At 43.2% G+C, this 19,792-nt stretch overlaps 1 protein-coding gene across 2 annotated transcripts in view; it reads left to right on the top strand.

The window, feature by feature from the left end:
- Positions 1 to 19,792, top strand: part of BIN3 (bridging integrator 3) — a 50,945-nt gene that overhangs the window by 12,373 nt on the left and 18,780 nt on the right. The window contains exon 2 of one of the 2 annotated variants that reach the window (XM_010845481.1): positions 15,094 to 15,142. The exons of the other annotated variant lie outside the window; for it this stretch is intronic. Coding sequence (XP_010843783.1) covers positions 15,094 to 15,142 — 49 coding nt within the window. The remainder of the gene's footprint in view (positions 1 to 15,093; positions 15,143 to 19,792) is intronic. 2 annotated transcript variants of the gene reach the window in all.

The raw sequence follows: 19,792 nt of genomic DNA, 5'->3' as shown, positions 1-19,792 counted from the left end.
CTTTATTTTTGGGGGCTCCAAAATCACTGCAGATGGTGACTGTAGCCATGAAATTAAAAGACGCTTGCCCCTTGGAAGAAAAGTTATAACCAATCTAGACAGCATATTAAAAAGCAGAGACATTACTCTGCCAACAATGGTCCATCTAGTCAAAGCTATGGTTTTTCCATTAGTCATGTATGGATGGATGTGAGAGCTGGACTAAAGAAAGCTGAGTGCCGAAGCATTGATGCTTTTGAACTGTGGTGTTGGAGAAGACTTAAGAGTCCCTTGGACTGCAAGAACATCCAACCAGTCCATCCTAAAGGAAATCAGTCCTGAATATTCATTGGAAGGACCGATGCCACTCCAATACTTTGGCCACCTGATGTGAAGAACTGACTCATTTGAAAAGACCCTGATGCTGGGAAGGATTGAAGGCAGGAGGAGAAGGGGACGACAGAGGATGAGATGGTTGGATGGCATCACTGACTCAGTGGACATGAGTTTGAGTAAACTCCAGGAATTGGTGATAGACAGGGAGGCCTGAGGTTGCAAAGAGTCAGACACGACTGAGCAACTGAACTGAACTGAATATATTTTCAGTAATAAATATCCTGATTTAAAAGGGAGGATACAGCACATGATTTTGAATTTCATCTTAAATCTGAAAACAAAACAAAGTTAAAGTAGCCAAGAAATTACCTAAAAAAGAAATGTAATGAGAAGGATTTGCTTACTAGATATTGAATTGTTATAAACCTAAATAATTAAATCTGTGTTGTTCAAAAGAGAGTGGACCTACTTGTGGTATAGAGTGGAAATGTTTAACACTAATAAAATTATTTTTCAGAGATAGATTAATTTTGGGGGGTGGGGGGAACTTCCCTGGTGGTCCAGTGGTTAAGACTTTGCCTTCCAATGCAGGGGGTGCAGGTTCAATCCCTGGTTGGGGAGCTATGATCCCACATGCCTCATGGCCAACGTAAAACAGAAACAATATTGTAACAAATTCAATAAAGACTTTAAAAATGGTCATTTAAAACAAAAATCTTTAAAAATATATTTTTTTAAAGATTATTTTTTTTAATCACATTAAAGCAGCTGGCTAACCATACACTCAAACTCTACATGGAGTAAAGATTTGAATATAAAAAACAAACCACTAAAATTCATTTGGAAATGCAAGGAACACAGAATAGCCAAAACAGTCTTAGCAAAGTAATACAAAGTTGGAGGACTTACTCTTCCCAATCTCAAAACTTACTACAAAGCAACAGTAATTAAGATAGTGTAGTACTAGCATTAAGATGCAAATCAATGGAGTAGAATTGAGTCCAGAAATAACCTTTACATTGATGGTCTGTTGATTTTTAACAAGGATGTCAGGACAGTTCAACAGAAAAGGAAAGTCTTTTCAACCAACAGTACTGGGATAACTGGATGGCCCCATGCAAAACAATGAAGTAGGACCCTTACCTACACTATGTACTAAAGTTAGAAAGGATCAAAGACCTGAACGTAAAAGCTGAAACTAGAACACTCTAAGTAAAGAAAACAAATGTGAATCTTCCTGACCTTGGATTTGGCAAAGAATTCTTAGATACAAAAACCAAAACCACAAACAACAAAAGAAAACATAGATTCGGCTATTTCAAAATCTAAAACTAATTCTTCAAAGGACACCATGAAGAAAGTGGAAAAAAAAAAATCACAAATGACAGAAAATATTTGCAAAACATATATCTGATTAGGGACTTGTACCCAGAGTATATAAAGAACTCTTACAACTCAACAGTTAAAAGAACATCAAGTTTTTAAATGGGCTAACAATTTGAATGGATGTTTCTCCAGAAAAGATACACAAATGACTAATAAACACCAAAAAAGATGCTCAACATCATACTCATACATGCCACAACATGGCTAATCGTAGAAAACATTTTGCTCAGTGAAAGAAGCCAAGACAAAAGGCCACATGTTATATAATTCTGTTTATGTGAAATATCCAGAATAGGCAAATCCTTAGAGACTGAAAGTGTCTTTCGGGTACAATACAAAATGGTTCGGTTCAGTTCAGTTCAGTTCAGTTCAGTCACTCAGTCGTGTCCGACTCTTTGTGACCCCACGAACCGCAGCACGCCAGGCCTCCCTGTCCATCACCAACTCCCAGAGTCCATCCAAACCCTTGTCCATTGAGTCGGTGATGCCATCCAACCATCTCATCCTCTGTCGTCCCCTTCTTCTCCTGCCCTCATTCTTGCCCAGCATCAGGGTCTTTTCAAATGAGTCAGCTCTTCGCATCAGGTGGCCAAAGTATTGGAGTTTCTGCTTCAACATCAGTCCTACCAGTGCACACCCAGGACTGATCTCCTTTAGGATGGACTGGTTAGATCTCCTTGCAGTCCAAGGGACTCTCAAAAGTCTTCTCCAGCACCACAGTTCAAAAGCATCAATTCTTCAGTGCTCAGCTTTCTTTATAGTCCAACTTTCACATCCATATATGACCACTGGAAAAACCATAGCCTTGACTGGATGGACTTTTGTTGACAAAGTAATGTCTCTGCTTTTTACTATGCTGTCTAGGTTGGTCATAACTTTGCTTCCAAGGAGTAAGCATCTTTTAATTTCATGGCTGCAGTCACCATCTGCAGTGATTTTGGAGCTCAGAAAAATAAAGTCAACCACTGTTTCTCCATCTATTTGCCATGAAGTGATGGGACTGGATGCCATGAACTTAGTTTTCTGAATGTTGAGCTTTAAATGGTGAATGACTGCTAATAGATACAGAGTTTCCTTTTGGGTGATGAAAATGTTCTAAAATTAGTTAGTGGTGGGAATTCTCTGGCAATCCAGTGGTTAGGACTCTGCTTTCACTGCCAAGGGTGCAGGTCCAATCCCTGCTCCGGGAACTAAGATCCCACAAGCTGCACAGCATGGCCAAAAATAAAATAAAGGTAGTGATGAGAGTTGTACAAGTCTGTGAATATACCCAAAACACCAAATTGTACACTTATAAAAGAATGAATTTTACAGAATGTGAATTTCATCTCATAAAGTTGTTTTTTGAAATTAATAAAGCAGGTTCTGAGTAGAGGTGACAGGCTGTGGGATTTGTGAGAGAGAAACTAGGTATATATAGTATAATATAATGTATCTATAATATATAGCACATTATACATTATAGTGTGTAATATGCATCTAGTTTTATCTCTCTTAAAATCCTACAAGAAACACAATGAAGTGATTTTTTAAAAATCTTGAATCTACAAATTCAAGGAAAATAGAGACATCAACAACACTTGGTTTTCATTTGTTTCTATGCATATTTTGATTTCTTTTTTTATTTCTTCTGTGATTTGTTGGTTATTCAGAAGTGTGTTGTTCAGCCTCCATATGTTGGAATTTTTAATAGTTTTATTCCTGTAATTGACATCTAATCTTACTGCATTGTGATCAGAAAAGATGCTTGGAATGATTTCAATTTTTTTGAATTTACCAAGGCTAGATTTATGGCCCAGGATATGATCTGTCCTGGAGAAGGTTCCGTGGGCACTTAAGAAAAAGGTGAAATTCATTGTTTTCATGTGAAATGTCCTATAGATATTAATTAGGTCTAACTGGTCCATTGTATCATTTAAAGTTTGTATTTCCTTGCTAATTTTCTGTTTAGTTGATCTATCCATAGGTGTGAGTGGGGTATTAAAGTCTCCCACTATTATTGTGTTATTGTTAATTTCCCCTTTCATACTTGTTAGCATTTGCCTTACATATTTCGGTGTTCCCTATGTTGGGTGCATATATATTTATAATTGTTATATCTTCTTCTTGGAATGATCCTTTGATCATTATGTAGTATCCTTCTTTATCTCTTTTCACAGCCTTTATTTAAAAGTCTATTTTATCTGATATGAGTATTGCTACTCCTGCTTTCTTTTGGTCTCCATTTGCGTGAAATATCTTTTTCCAGCCCTTCACTTTCAGTCTGTATGTGTCCCTTGTTTTGAGGTGGGTCTCTTATAGACAGCATATATGGGGTCTTGTTTTTGTATCCATTCAGCCAGTCTTTGTCTTTTGATTGGGGCATTCAACCCATTTACATTTAAGGTAATTATTTATAAGTATGATCCCATTGTCATTTACTTTGTTGTTTTGGGTTCAAGTTTATACACCTTTTCTGTGTTTCCTGTCTTGCAAAAAAAAAAAAAGACCCTATTTTTAAAGCAAACTTCATATATATTTTTTATAACCTTTGTGATTTTGTTCTGTTTGTTTTTTAAATATTGTATTTTTGAGAGTCTAACCTCTACTCTAGATTTTTAATCTTCACTTTTTGGTATTTGTTATCAACAACACTTGGGGTTTAGAATGCAGTTACGTTGGGTAATGGACTTAGCATTTCCTAGGAAGCCAGATCATGAACTAGCATTCAGGAAAACCAAGAACTTCTGTTATAAAATCCTCAAAGGTTCAGGAACTGGTGGCCCTGGACACCTCTAGAAGTGAAGTAAAGCCAAACACTCAGGTTAGGAAGACTGGTTGAAAGCTGCCTGTGAAAAAGTTGAGAGTCCTACCATCTCCTCCCCAAGTCCATTTCCCCAGAGACTGTCCCCACCTCACCCTCGCAGAAGAATGAAGGGGCTGTACCCTGGAGAGTGTGAAGCAGAGAGTTTCTCTACAAGGGCACACAAAGGTGGATTTACTGTGGGAAACTAATAAAGCTTTAACTTCAGGGCCCCTTGCTTACATGGACTTTGTCCAGGGCCCTGGTAGGAAACCTAGCCATGTGTGCAAATAATCCTATTTCCATAAACTTTGGAAATGTATTTATACTGCACTCAGTTAATACCTCTGCCTTCTCTTCTTCCATTCTCTTTTTTTTTTACTAATTTTTTTTTTTTTTTTTAGTACGGTTGATTTACAATGTTGTGTTAGTTTCTGCTGTAGAGCAAAGTGAATCAGTTGTACAAACACATGCATCCACTCTTTTTTAGATTCTGTTTCCATGTAGGTTGTGTGTGTGTAGGTTGCCATGTAGGTCAGTCACGTCCAACTCTTTGTGACCCCGTGGACTATGGCCCACCAGGCTCCTCTGTCCATGGGATTTTTCAGGCAAAAATACTGGAGTGGGTTGTCATCTCCTTTTCAGGGGATCTTCCCAACCCAGGGATCAAACCTGAGTCTCCTGCATCTCCTGAATTGGCAGGCAGGTTTTTTGTTTTCTTTTTTTTTTTTTTTTAACACTGAGCCACCTGCGAGGCCCCCCTAACACATTATTACAGAGTATTTAGTAGAGTTCCCTGTGCTACACATTAAGTCCTTATTGCTTAGTTATCTATTTTACATGTAGTAGTATGTATATGTCAGTCCCAAACTCCCAATTTATTCCTCCCTGATCTTTTTACCTTGGTAACCATAAGTTTGTTTTCTACATCTGACTCAGTTTCTGTTTTGTAAAAGGTTCATCTGTACCATTTTTTTAGATTCCACATAAAAGCGATATCGTATGATGTTTGTCTTTGTCTGACTTCACTCGGTATTATAATCTCTAGGTCCTCCTTTTTCTTCTATATACTATCCTTCATGTCAGGCAGCTTAGAATAGCCTAGACCTTTTTTGAGATGGGACAGGGTTGGGGTGGGGGGATGTTGAATTGAAAGTTTGCTGTTTTGACTTCAATTTGTAAGGAGATTTTTGGAAATCTTTAATAAGCCAAGTGAGAAATTGCAGACTCCCTAAGTTGGAAATATACAAAGGATATACCTTTTTCGGTCATCTTCAAGTTTATTTTATAGTTAAAAGGAAAATTCGATAAAAATAAAACACAAAACAAGTGACAAAGGGGAGCAATGAAATCATAGATATTATTCTGAAATCAAGTAAAGTGTAACAAAACAATGTCACATTGTGCCGAAAGCTAGCAATTCATTAAGAGGATAGGTCAGTTTTAAATAGAAGTGATGATTATTTGATAATCCAGCTAATGAAGAGGAGGAGCAAATCATATGAACGTGTTGCTAAAACATTTAAATTTCTAGTGGATTTAACATGAAAGACATAACAAAGAAAACCTAAAACTCATGGTATGCCCTCCTACAAGGACATCAGTGACAAGCCAGTTTTCTCTCATTAATTCAGAGAGCATTTAAGATTAGTCATTGTACAAGAAAATCTGAAATGTGCCCTGAAATCTTACAGTTTACTTATGAAAGAAACATGAGATTTTCATAAATTTTACAACAGTCCTAAAATTTATATTATATTTATATGTTACCAGTAAGCTGCATAAAAAAGCTTTTCTAAACTGTCAGTAATAGAAAACAAATTTCAATCAACGCCACTGGAAAAAAGGCTGAATTATCTTTCTTTTCTCTCTAAGAAATGATTTATCAAGTCTGTGTCATATGAAGAGGCAATCATAGACTATGCAGCCAAAAAAAAAAATGTAGAGAAGTAAATATAAAGGTGTGTCAGGCAGATGATTAATAAAAATATTAGGTTATTCTTGATTTTCTGATGTTCATGTTATTTGTCAGGTTTTATAACTTGTAATTTATTATGCTCTTTTCTCTGTCTAAATAAACATTCACTTTCAGACCTAATTTTACATTTGCAGCTTTGGAATCTCTTTAAAAGGGCATGCAGAATTGTGTAAGCTTCAGGGCCACAACACCTAGACCCACTTCAGGTACAGGTGAGGGTAGGACTTCACAGGGGATGAAGTGGATGAATGCATATGGAGTGCTGACACACCCTTTCCCCACATGCACACACACAGGGCCTCGTCTACTCCCTGAGATCCCAGAACAGTGAGCTGGGTCTTTATATCCAGTGGATGGGAGTGGAAAAATCTTCTCTAAGGAATTTCACCTCCCTCAGAGAAAAGACCAGATACTGACATCAAGGATCCCCTATAAGACTTCTCAGCCAGATCATCCTACACAATAGACAGACACTATTCATGTACTCACAGCTGCCTTTTGGCTCCTAGTCATATATTCGAGAAGATAACCAAGAACTACTGTTCGTCCAAGGGACGTATTTAATGTGAAAAACGGAGACTAAAACAAACCAGAAAAGCAACTTGAAGGGAAACTGAGACTGTAAAGGAAGAGGAAGCTCTTTTCAAAGCTCTCATTGAAAGTTTCAGATAAAGCATCTGGTAAGTAAAAACAGGTTACTCTTTTTTTTTTTTTTGACAGTTAACTTCTTTATTAAATAACAAGCTATAAGAAATTTAAGCACAAAATCCCAAATACATTAATGATTAAAGGACACGAAGAGAAATTCACAGCAAAAACACACAATATAAACATTTGGAAAAAGGTTAAGCTTCTCTAGGAATAAAAAAAAAAATAGTTTCATAATTGATGTATGAAATTAGGGAGAAAATTCAAATGTATAAGCACTGCCTGGCAAGAATGAACGCAATGGCCACCCTCACATCCCCAGTTACACTGAATTGCTACATGTTTGGAAAACAATGGAGCAAATGAACTAGGATCTTTGGTGATACTTACTCATGTTTAACCAGAAGAACTGTTGGAAATGAAAAACATGATAGCAGAAATGAAAATCTCTTTAGAAATATTAAAAAGTAAGGAAACGTTGAAAAAAAACAGAAATTAGAGGACCAACCAAGGTCAACATCAGAATTAGAAATTTTTTTAAAAGGCAAACAGAAAATGGGAGTGGGTCAACAACAACAAAGTCTCCTTTAATCCAAGAACTAAAGATTATAAATGGCCAACTTGACAGAGTCCTGTGAATACCCCAGCACAACGGATAAAAACACCACAAGGTGAAATTCTGCACTGCAGAGGACGCACATCTGATCCTCGAAGCTTGCATGAAGAAAATAAAAAGCAGATCCCATGCAAAGGTTTGGGAATCGGAGTGGCTTCAGACTTCACCACCTAAACGGTACTGGGAAAAGAGAAGCCAAGGAACCAGTGCCTTTGAGATTCTGGAAGAAGTCATTCCTAGCCTACAATTCTATACCCAGTCCAACTAACTATAGCGTGAGGATAGGATAAAAAGAGTTTGGGTTGTGCTGTCTCCAGGACTTCTTTGGTGGTCCAGTGGATAAGACTCCACACTCCCAATGCAGAGGGCCCGGGTTCAATCCCTGGTCAGAGAACTAGATTCCACATCCTTCAACTAAGACCTGGCACAACCAAATAAAAACACATATTTTTAAATGATCTCCCTCACACTTTACGCACCCAAATGAGGAGTAAACCAAGAAAGGGGAAGACCCATAGTCCAGGTGGAGAAGCTCCCAGGAGAGAAGCCAAAGAAATCCCTGTAAAGATGGTGATGGGAGAGCCCAGGAGGAGAGGTAGTCCATCCAGACTAGGTTCAACGCTCCAGTAGAGACTTTCAGGAAGGGGAGATGATAGAACACCTAATACAAGGGAATGTACTGAGTAGATTTAGACAATTGAGAGAGGATTAGGGCTAAACAGAGAAAATTAAGCATGTGAAAGTAAAAACTATTTTTAGGGAAACTTATGCAGTGTTCCGAGTTTTGTGTTGCTGTGTAACAGATTACCTCCCTCCCCCACCCCTCCACCCTACCACCAACAGTGCCTCCCAGCAATGCCAGTTTCTGATTGTCAGGAATTTGCTAGTGGCTCATCTGGGGAGGGAACTCTGCTGTCTCCTGAAGATGTGGCTGAGGCTGAACAGTCTGCTGGCTGCCACACGAAGGAAGGAAAACAAATCACATTATGTTCCTAATAGTGTATTTCATATGAATCTAACCAGATCACAGTATAACTCTATTGAGAAGACAGAGTTGCAAATATGCCTTTGGTAATAGGGGTGAAGACCCAAAAGAGGTGCATGTGTTTGTTTAGTTAAATCTTCTTCCACGATAAAAAGTCAGTAGCTAGGACCTGAAACCTAATAATCAACGAGGGGCAATGCTCACATTTTCTATTTAAAGATGCAAAGGTACCTATCAAAAAACAACAACAAAAAAAGAACAGCCAAGTTAGAAGTGCTCATCTCAAGCAACTGAGTGAGACTGGGGAGCCTAGAACCTAATGTTTTGCTTAGCAAACATTGTTCCCTTATTAAACAATGCACATGTATAGCTTTGATAAGAGCAAAGCTTAAAGAGGAAGTCATAAAAGTAATAAAGTAAATCTAGATGAATTTTTCTTGTTGGGGTGGAGGAGGCAGGTCTTTGTAGGATATCAAAAGAAGAAATCATAAAGGAAAAAGATAGACTTGGTCATTTTGACTTCATACTAATTAAAACCCTCTGTATGTTAAACACACACACACACACACACACGTAAAATGGAGAGGGAAACAAGTAAGGCAGGAAAAGAATCCTGATACACTGTCCAAAGTATCATATACTTTGAAATAAACTATTTCAGTCCTTTAAAAATATGTAAACTGTTTGAATCTGTCTCAGGGTCCATTTGGCAAGTGAATCAAAACCTTGAACCTGCAGGTGTCCTTTGACCCAGCAATTCCAACTAATTGTAACTAATCCTTGATGTGCCCAAAGATTTAGCCATTCATTTTCATTTTCAAGAGAAGAAAAACTTGAAGCAGTTGAAATGAACAGTAAGTGAGTGATGTGAGCACAAAAAGAAAACTAGTGGTACAGTTGATTAATGAAATACTAGTTAGCGCTTAAAAGTCAGGCTAATTATTACACAGAGTGAAGTCAGAAAGAGAAAACAAATGTCATATTTTAACACATACATGTGGAATCTAAAGATGGTGCTGATGAATGTAGAAAGGTGGTGCAGGGCAGCAATGGAGATGCTGACGTAGAGAACCGACTTATGAACACGGGGGAGGGAAAGACTAGGATGAATGGAGACAGAAGCGTGGAAACATATACGTTACCATATGTAAAATAGATAGCCAGTGGGAATCTGGTGAGTGACTTGGAACTCAAACCAAGGCTCTGCGACAACCTAGAGGGTTGGGGTGGGGTGGGAGGGAGGTTCAGAGGGAGAGAATATATGTATACCTATCACTGATTCATGTTGATGTATGGCAGAAACCAATACAATATTGTAAAGCAGTTATCCTTCAATTAGAAACAATATAAATTAATTCAAATAATAAAAAAGAAAAAGGCCAATGAAAACTAAATTGGCGTATAAAAACACTCCTGATATATGGTCCCTTTATATTTTAAAAGTTGTGTAAGTAATGCATACGTGTACACACTCATGTACACTGAGATTCGAGGTGGTACTTTTTCTCTGGGATTTTGTGTGTTTGTATCTGTGTTGTGTTCTTCATAGTTTTCCAAGTTTTTGACACTGATCAGGTGTTATTTTTATAGTCAAGAAAAAAGAGTAAGTTTTTTCTTAAGCTTATTTGAGAAATAAGGAAAGTGCAAAGAAGAGAACAGTAATCATATTCTCACCACCCGGAATTAACTACTAACATTTGGCATATCTGCTTCAAGCTTTGTTTTGTTTTGTGTTTTTGTTTTTTTTTTTTTCCTGCAAATGTTAAAATATAATTAACACCAAAACGTTAACCTTGGTTGTCTTTCGATAGGAGACTGGGGGCTGTTGGGGTTTTTTCTTTTTCTTTTCCCCTTCTTTCTCTCTCTTTTTTCTCTCTTCTAGGCTTTTCTGTATTTCTTAAGTTTTCTCTGATGAGCATGTTTACTTTTTAAAGAGATGAACTGTAATCAACTGTAAAAGGTAGAATATTTTTAAATGCCAAATAAAGTCATCGACATTTCAAAGAAGGTCAGCAAAGTTTGAGACTCAGAACAGCTTTGATGAAACCAGGAGAAGGAAAGGGTTCCCTGTGGGTGGGATGGCTGTATGTCCCAGTTGCCCCAAGTTTTATACCTTTTGTCCTGATGAAATTGTAAATGACAGTGTTGATGCTAAAAAAAAAAAAAAAAAATGGACGTCCCACTTTGGGACAGGGAGTTAGGATTTGGGGAATAAATGGACAGCCACTTGGCTGAATCAAGGTGGTAGCTGTATTGGCTGAAAGAGAAAGGAAGCTAAAAGGCAGAGCGAGACCATATTATAGAGGCACAGTGACTGCTGGTTTCGGAAGTTCCTTCACCAGTTCTAGGGCTGGTGCAGGAAATGTACACAATGAGCATCTTTTTGTCCAGAAAGCAAGGAAGTACTAACAAAACACACACACACTGATGTGGGTGTGTCAGAAGGACACAGGAGCCAACTAGAGGAGCTCCCAAAGCTGGAACAGTTGGAAGAACAAATAAAGTAGTATTGGATTATAACTCATATAAAATAAATATGCATTTAAACTGATACAAATGACTGAATAAATAAACGAAGAACAGAATTCTCCGGTGCAGAATCCCAAATAACTTGTGCCAATACTCTGCCCTCCAGGAGGTGGAGTATAACTCCTTAAGTATGGGCTGTTCCATAGTGGCTTCCTTCCAAAGAGGGGAGGGGGCATACCAGGGTGTGGGGGTGGGAAGTGACCATAGAGTGGAGAATCCTGGGAAACACTGCTTCAGCCCAGTGACCGAGGCTCACGTCAACTGTAAGAAGTCACACTGAAAGACTTCCCTGGCAGTCCAGTGGTTCAGACCGCGCCTTCCAGTGCAGGGGGTGCAAGTTGGATCCCTGGTCGGGGAGCTAAGATCCTACATGCCTCGAGGCCAAAAAAAAAGGCAAAACATAGATCAGAAGAAATATTGTTTACAAAGTAAAGAGGTTTTAGAAAATTCCAATGGTAAATTTTTTTTTTTTTTTCAGAAAGTCACATTGATAGCTCAAACCCTCAGTGTGATGTGGCGAGAACGGCATTTTTACTTCTTCCCCCTACAACCCGTAACCCCAATCCAGTCATGAGAAAAAGAGCAGACAAACCAACCAAGGGACCGTCCATAGAATACCTGACCAGCACTCCTGAAAATGGTCGGGGTCATCAGAAAACAGGGAAGGTCTGAGAAAAGATCAAGAGGAGGCTAAGGAGACTTAACAACTAAATGGAATGCAGTAGCCTGGCTAGGATCCTGAACTTCAAACGGACCTGAGGTCAAACTAAGGGAATCTGAATCAAGCATAGACTGATATCTCAGGATTGGCTTCTTAATTGTAATAAATATACCATACAACTGTAAGAGGTTAATAATAAGGGAAACTGGGTGTGGAATATATGGAGCTAGGGACTGTCTTCACAGTTCTGTAAACCTAAACCTTTTAAAATTAAAAGTAACTTTTTTAAAAGAAAAGCATTCTTCAGGCAGGGAGATGGCTTTTGAAGAGGTGAACTGAAACCTGATCAGAATTGAATGATAAAGTTATAGGTGATTGTCAGGTGCTGACAGTGAGGTTACAGAGACCTGGCTCCGTCTACACGGTGCACGTAGCCTCTTGTGTGTAGAAGCACCCCTTTCAGCACCAGCCTCCTTCTCCTGATAACACGGTCCTCTTTTCGTTTCCTGTCTCATAACCATGAACCCTTTGTAAAATCCATAGTATTTTAGGATGAGGTATTGTGGTCAGATGGTTTTTCATAATTTCTTCAAATACATGTGAAGGAACATGTTTGTGTGAAAGAGTATTACATTCTGAGTAGCCGAGAGAAATATGGACAAATCGAGGCCCTGACAGTTTGTTCTGCGTCCTGTCGTCGCATGACCCTGGGCTCGTCACTGCGCCCCTCCATATCTCCTTCTCCATCCACCAAATGAGAGGGTTGAACTGGAAAAATTTCTATGGTAACTCGCAGCTCTAAAAATACCGTGATTCTAAATTAAGATTTAGAGAGAGAGAGGCTGTGGCACCACAAATAATGGAATCGAAGTTCCTAATTCCTTTGTCTCTAGTTGGTGGTAATGTGTGTGTGTGAGTTGCTCAGTCATGTCCGACTCCTGCGACCCCATGCATTGTAGCCTGCATGTGGGCCCCTCTGTCCATGGGGCTTCCCAGGCCAGAGTATTGGAGTGGGCTGCCATTCCCTTCTCCAGGGGCTCTTCCCAACCCAGGGATGGAACCCAGGTCTCCCGCATTGCAGGCGAATTCTTTGCCATCGGAGCCACCAGGGAGGCAGTAGTACTAGACGCCGAGTTAGAATCTCTTTGACGACTGCTCCGAGTCGTGTTTAGAATTCTCATCCTGCTCCCCACATTCTTGGAAGGGAGAATTCAGTGTAGAATTCAAGTTTTAGATAAGCTGAAAGGGCCATCTAGTCCAACTCCTTTGTTTTATAGTTTGTCTAAGAAGCTAGTCAGAGGCAGAGACCAGGGTTTCAGATTCCTGAAACCTTTTATACAGCTTTTTATAGGCCGTATGCTTGCCACAGAGTGGGATCAGTCCTTTTGCAATGCCACCAGGACCTCATTTGCACTGTTACCAAAATGGTCCTTGAAGGCAGTGTCTCACTGTCCAAAACCATTGTGTCAATCAGCTTGAGTCCCTGATCTGGGGAAAAGTAACTGGGGCGAGGGGGAGGAGTCTAAGGCTCTCCTCTTAACCTGTCTTCTTCAGGTCTGAGAAAGGGAAATGGCAGTTTCATTTTTTTTCCCTTTCCTTTTTGGTTCCATCACTTCCCTTTCCCTGGTAATGACACAGCCAGAGCTGATTTGTTTACAGAAGCCACGTGAATGAGCCAGCCCCCAAAGGGTTAACACTCCCAAATTATGGGGCTGGGTTAACAATAAACAGGATGTCCTCCAGAAATTAAATTTAAACCACTGTGACTCAGGCTGGCCCATCCTCTCAACCAGATCGTTGTCTGGGGTTATTATCGGTGGTTAATTATACCATTGGGTTTAGTGGCAGTGTTGGTCAGTGCGGGCCAGAAGTCAGGCTCCAGGAGAGGGATGTGTGTAGGGAGGGGGTGAGGGATGCAGTGGGAGCGGGAGGTTTGAATGGAAGGGACCCACTGGTCCTGAGCCTGGAAGGAGAGCATTGAGGGGGGTCCAGCCCGCACCCCAAGGGCTCTTCCCTGAGCTGATCCCAGCCAGGAAGGCTTCCCTGCCTCCTGCCTCGGTAGGAGAAGCCTGTGCTTCTGTAGCTGTTGGGTTGCCTTGTGGCTTCTTTAAGTCTCAGAATTATAGGATCGTAGAATTTTCAGCACCTGAAGGAAGCTTGTAGACTCGTAGACTCCCAGTTTAACCCTCTGGTTTCCCAGACTAGGAGATTAAGTCCTGGCACAGTCCTGGTGAAGGGCAGCCTGTCCGTGAGAGGGGAGGTGGGGTTAGAGTCTTCCACCACGACCTTCCTCCCGTCAGGGCAAGCTGTCTTCCATTTCCAGGTGGACAACCTGAGGGGCCGAGCTTCCCAGCAAGTTCGAGCCAACCTTGAGCTGAATTCAGATTCTTCACCAAGCTAGCTTTATTTAGTTGTTGTCAGTTCTTGCGGGACATAACCCAGCCTGACTGATCCTTAATGCCCCTGCAGTTTGTCATCTCTCCCCAGCCCCACAAGAAGCTCTCCACAGTTTTAGAATTTCATTGGTGGTCCAGTGACTAAGACTCCATGCTCTCAATGCAGGAGGCCTGGGTTCAACCCCTGGTCAGGGAACTAGATCCCACATGCTGCAATGAAGACCCAGTGCAACCAAATATATAAATAAAGATATATTTTTAAAATCAGCTTAAAAAAAAAAACAAGCCCTCTACAGTGTGTCTCTCTGTAGAAAAATAGGGAAGCACCTACTACAGATGAGAGTGGGGTTTTTGTTTGTTTGTCGTCTATGTATTTATTTATTTGGGGGGAGATGATAGTGGGTTTTGTGGTGGTTTTTTAAAGGCACGTTTTCAAGGATGAGAACTCTCCAGGTGAGCATGTGACCTCTCTGCCCTAGCCGCTCCCCAAGACGCAAGTTTTGTAGCGACTGTTACTAGTACAGTGCCTCGCTTTCCTGGCTTCACCTTTGCAGTGTATTTAGACAACAGACAGTAGTGCTCAGGGGCATCTCCACCTGTGTGTCCGTGGAGGACCGTTGCCCTGGAGCCCAGCCTGGCTGCTGATGGTCTTTGACCCGCAGTCATGTGGTATGAATGCCCTGAGGTGAGGCACCCCTTCCAGGGGAGAAGTGGCCATACCTCATTGAATCTTTTCAGCCACATCCTTCCCCATTTCTCCTAACTTCCCTCTTCATCTCTCTCTGTCTCTCTCACAGGATTCCTTTCAAGATTGGGCAGCCCAAGAAACAGATTGTCCCCAAAACAGTGAGTAACCAGTTCTTTGACTCCAAGACTCACGTGGCCTTTGTATAGAACTGGAGCTTTGACTCCGCGGGTCGTGGGACTGGAGAAGCAGAACCGGGGCCTTATTATTCCCAGTCGTGTCACTCTAGGACCTTGTATTGGTAGGGGCTTGCAGGGCCCTCCTGTCCCAGGACACTTTATTCCCTCAAGTCAGCCTGGGCCCCTCCCCCTCGTTATGGAGGTGGCAGACGTGGGTCACAAGGTGAGGACTGACACCCCGCTTCTGAGCAGCCTGTCACAGGGGTCTGGTTGTGACAACCTGCACTTTACTGAAAGCATTCATGAAATTCAGCAGGGATGTGCCCCAGACCTATATGTCCGGCCTCCTCAGGCTGCGTAAAATCCCAGGGAGCCTCCCTGGGATGCCCAGGTCCCCTTCTCTCTGCTGCCACATTCATTCTTAGGCAGGACCCAGAGCCACTCAGAGGAAGGGCATGATTGACTCCTACCCTCTTATGAAAAAGCAGAGACATCATTTTGCTGACAGAGGTCCATATAGTCAAAGCTATGGTTTTTCCAGTAGTCATGTTCGGGTATGAGACTTGAACCATGAAGAATGCTGAGCACTGAAGAATTGAAGCTTTTGAACTGTGGTGCTGGAGAAGATTCTTGAGTCCCTTGGATGGCAGGGAGATCAAACCAGTCAATCCTAAAGGAAATCAACCCTGAATATTCATTGGAAGGAGTGATGCTGAAGCTCCAATACTCTGGCCACCTGATATGAAGAGCCAAGTCATTAGAAAAGACCCCGATGCTGGGAAAGACTAAGGGCAGGAGAAGAAAGGGACAACAGTGGATGAGATGGTTGGATGGCATCATTGACTGAGTGGACATGAGTTTGAGTAAACTCTGGGAGATGGAGGACAGGGAAGCCTGACTTGCTACAGTCCATGGGGTCTCAAAGAGTCATACATGACTTAGCGACTCATCAACAGCAACCCTCTTGTAAGCTCACAGTTTTTATCCCCATTTTATCATCCCAACAGAAGAGGAGGAAAATCTAGATTCTTAGAAAGTTGGAACTGTGGGACTTCTCTGGTGGTCCAGTGATTAGGACTCTGCTTCCACTGCAGGGGGCACAGGTTCAGTCCCTGGTCAGGGAACTGAGATCCCACATGCCACAGCCTTAGAGACTGTCCAGTCCAGCCTTCAGTTTTCCTGATAAGGAGACCAGTGGCCGTAGAGTTGGGGTGACTTTCCAAGGTCTTAACCTAATTCTGACGGAGCTGGAGTTAGGACTCGCGTTCAGGACCCTTGCCATGGCTTTGTGTGCTCTCACTTGGGCTGTGAAGACCTGAGGTTTTGAAATTCTCGTCAGGAATGGCCTCTTTAACCCCTCACCCACAAATCTGAGTAAGACTCCTAAGGGTCTAATGTGGGAGACCGTAACTGTAAGCCTAGCACTGGTCAGCCTGCTGGAGGCTCTGCACTGTCTTCCCAGCCACTGGCAGTTCTTGTCTTAATAACCTTGGCTCAGGACTCAGAACCAGAGAAAGCAATGGCACCCCACTCCAGTACCCTTGCCTGGAGAATCCCATGGACGGAGGAGCCTGGTGGGCTGCAGTCCATGGGGTCGCACAGAGTCAGCCACGACTGAAGCGACTTAGCAGCAAAAGCAGGACTCAGGACTGGGTTTGGCAGCAAGGGAAGTTCTGAGCACATCTGAGCACTGGCTTCATCTTTGGGAAATCCACCATCAGGTCACTTAGAAGGAAATGGGCCTGCATTAAAAGACCCCTCCTGTTTTTCAAGCAAAGGCAGGCCAGGGACAGACTCAGAGCTTACCTCCCATGCAGAGGCTGAGCAGCTGTGGAGGCTGAGGAGCGGAGAATCTGGGCGTGCTGCAGCTGGCCACAGGAAGTGGGAAGGTGTGGCTTTGAGTCTCCAGAGTTTAATCCAGGGCAGATCTGAAAGGGAAGTGGTTTCAAGAAGGGTCTTTTATTCCCAGCACTCACTACCAAAAAACAAGCAAAGAAACAAAAATGACTCCTAACATCCCAGCCTTTATCAAAATAGCCTTTGTCCTCCGTGGAAAAGTATAGACGAGAATGAAGTTTCTAGCTTCCTTGGCAGACTTCATTGTTGGAAAGTCTCTGGGTCTTCTGTTTGGGGGAATGGCCAGGACTCCCCAGAGGAAGGGCAGATGGCAGACTCAGTGCCCGTGGATGGGCCCAAGGCCTCCCTCTTCCCTTCCTAGAGTCCGTCGTGTTTGGGACAGAATTGCAGTCCTCTCACTCCTGGCGTCAGCTCCTCCAGACAGACTGGGTAGCACTGAGTGGATTTGTAAGCTTCTCTGTCTGGATTCCCGTCCCGGCCCTGCCACATGCTGCCTGTGAGCCTCAGCAAGTTCCTTATCCTCTCTGAGCCTTTGTTTCGGGGGGTTTGTGTGTGTGTGTGTGTGTGTGTGTGTGTGTTTTTGGTCAAGCCACGCTGCTGCATATGAGGTCTTAGTTCCCCAACCAGGGATCAAACCCCACCCCCTTCCTGCATTGAAAGTTCGGAGTTTTAACCACTGGACTGCCAAGGAAGCCCTTCTGATCCTTCATTTTCTCTTTGGTGAAGTGAGGATGTTACTAGCTCCTATGTCATTGATGTGTGATGTATCTCACAGGAGGAGCAGATGAAGCACTTAACACAGTACCTGGCAGGTAGTGAGCTTTCAGCAAGTACGCACTACATAAGGAGATGATAGCTGACGTGGCTGCATAAACCACCAAGGACCCAGCCTGTCCCAAACAGCTGGATTCCCCACTGCAACCAAACGGTCCAGTCACCTGGGCCTTCAGTCTCTCAAGAGGAAATCAGAGCCAACTCATGGCTTAGAATAGAGGCCTTTGATTCCTCAACTCCCCAGAGGCACTGAATCTGTGGAGCTAGACCCTGCCTCTTTGGAGTCTCCCTCCACCCCACCAGCCCCCTCCTGGCCCCCACACAGGCCCAAGCCGTGCAGTTGTCTCAGCATCTCTGGCAGCTGCCCCTGAACTCGGGTGACGCACTCTGTTTTTCCAGGCCCTCTCGGGGAGGGAACAGATGTGGCTGCCTGGGTTATTGGAAGTCGCGGCACCCTTGTCATGGGAAGAAGTGCTCATGTTATCTTCAGGGAGTTCCAGGAGTTTTCTTGGCTTGAGGCACCCAACCATCAGACACAAAGAAAGCATTGTGCCTTTGCCCTCCCCATTCTCCTGTGCCCAGGTTATTGACACAAACCCCAGGGTTGTCAAAGCTTTGGCTGGGAGGGTGTGTTCTCTGCAGGGGCTGACCCCTGGGACAGAAATGGAAGGATGGGCACTCGCCCACCTCCTACTCCTCAGCTTCTGCTTAGTCCCCTCCCGCTGCCCCAGCCCATCAAGGAGCTGTAGTGTCTTGGTACAGAAAAGAAACTGTGCCTCCCTCTATAGCCTGGAAGATGGAAGACTTCTTTTTTTTTCTTTTTTTTAATATTTATTTGGCCTCACCAGGTCTTAGTTGCAGCATATGAGATCTTAGTTCCCTGACCAGGGATTGAACCCGGACCGCCCGCATCTGGAGCGTAGAGTCTTAGCCACTGGACCACCAAGGATGTCCCAGACTTTGGCCTTTAAAGCAAGGCTTTCCCTGGGTCTCACACACGCCCAGAGTCCCAGCGAGGCAGGCAGGCATTCTGGAAGGTCAAAGTAGATGGGAGTCACAGCAGGTTGATCCCTCCCTTGAGAACTGTTTCCACACACAAAGTGAAGGGACCCTTTGTAACAAATCTAAGAGAGGCTGCTTCCTGGAAGGGGAGTTTCTCAGCTGGCCCAGGGTTCCTGTTTCCCCACCTCAGCTTATAGCCCCAGGATGTGAGCCTGGCCCTGCCCATGGGCCTCCCTGTCTTCCCCATGCATGTGAGTGGGCAGAAATTCTGCTCCATACTCACTTAACAACCACTGAGCTCCTACCATGTGGCAGTCTGGCCCAGGCCCTGGAGATGAGCCATGAGCCGCTCAGCCCCTCTGGCCACCCTGAGCCTCCATGAATGCCGAGGCGGTCTTGGTGCTTGATCCTCCCAGCGCTGACCTCGCCAGCCAGACCTGACCCGCTGATGGTCACACACATGTGTTTACACTTGCATTGTTGACTGGGGTCCAGTTGCCTTTTTGGCAAAGGCATTGGGCGTCTAAAGATGTTCAAATCTTTTGTGTTTGGCTCCTTTCCTCAGCACGGATACACCTTGGAACGAGACTTCATTGTGTCCCTTGATCCCCTAAGCCATCGTCTGAGAGTCTAGAATCCGGGTGCTATGCCTCTTAGATCTTTCCCCAGGGGACCAGAGACCTCCGAAACAGTGAGCTGTGGAAGTAGCCCCAGGTGGCTACCAGAGACAGGAGGTGAAGCATCCTTGACCTTCTCTTAGGCTGTCAGTGTGTAGAGCAAAAGCCCTGAGTTCCCACCCGACACACCTCTCTGCTTCCAGCGTAAGATCCCCAAGTTTCTCCTGAGCCAGTTGGAAACCTTCAGCCCTTCTACGTGCAAGGACCAGCAGTGGTACCCAGGGAGACCAGGTTCCCTGACACCCCGCACAGCACCCTGGGGATTGCACAAGAGTGTGCTGCAAGCCAGGCCTTCGCCTCCTTTTCCCCCTTCCCCCACCCC

Source organism: Bison bison, unplaced genomic scaffold, assembly GCF_000754665.1.
Source record: "Bison bison bison isolate TAMUID 2011002044 unplaced genomic scaffold, Bison_UMD1.0 scf7180017864217, whole genome shotgun sequence".
In the NCBI taxonomy this organism is placed as follows: Eukaryota; Metazoa; Chordata; class Mammalia; order Artiodactyla; family Bovidae; genus Bison; species Bison bison.
The sequence above is the reverse complement of the archived record's forward strand: the minus strand, read 5'-3'. Positions and strand labels throughout refer to the sequence as shown.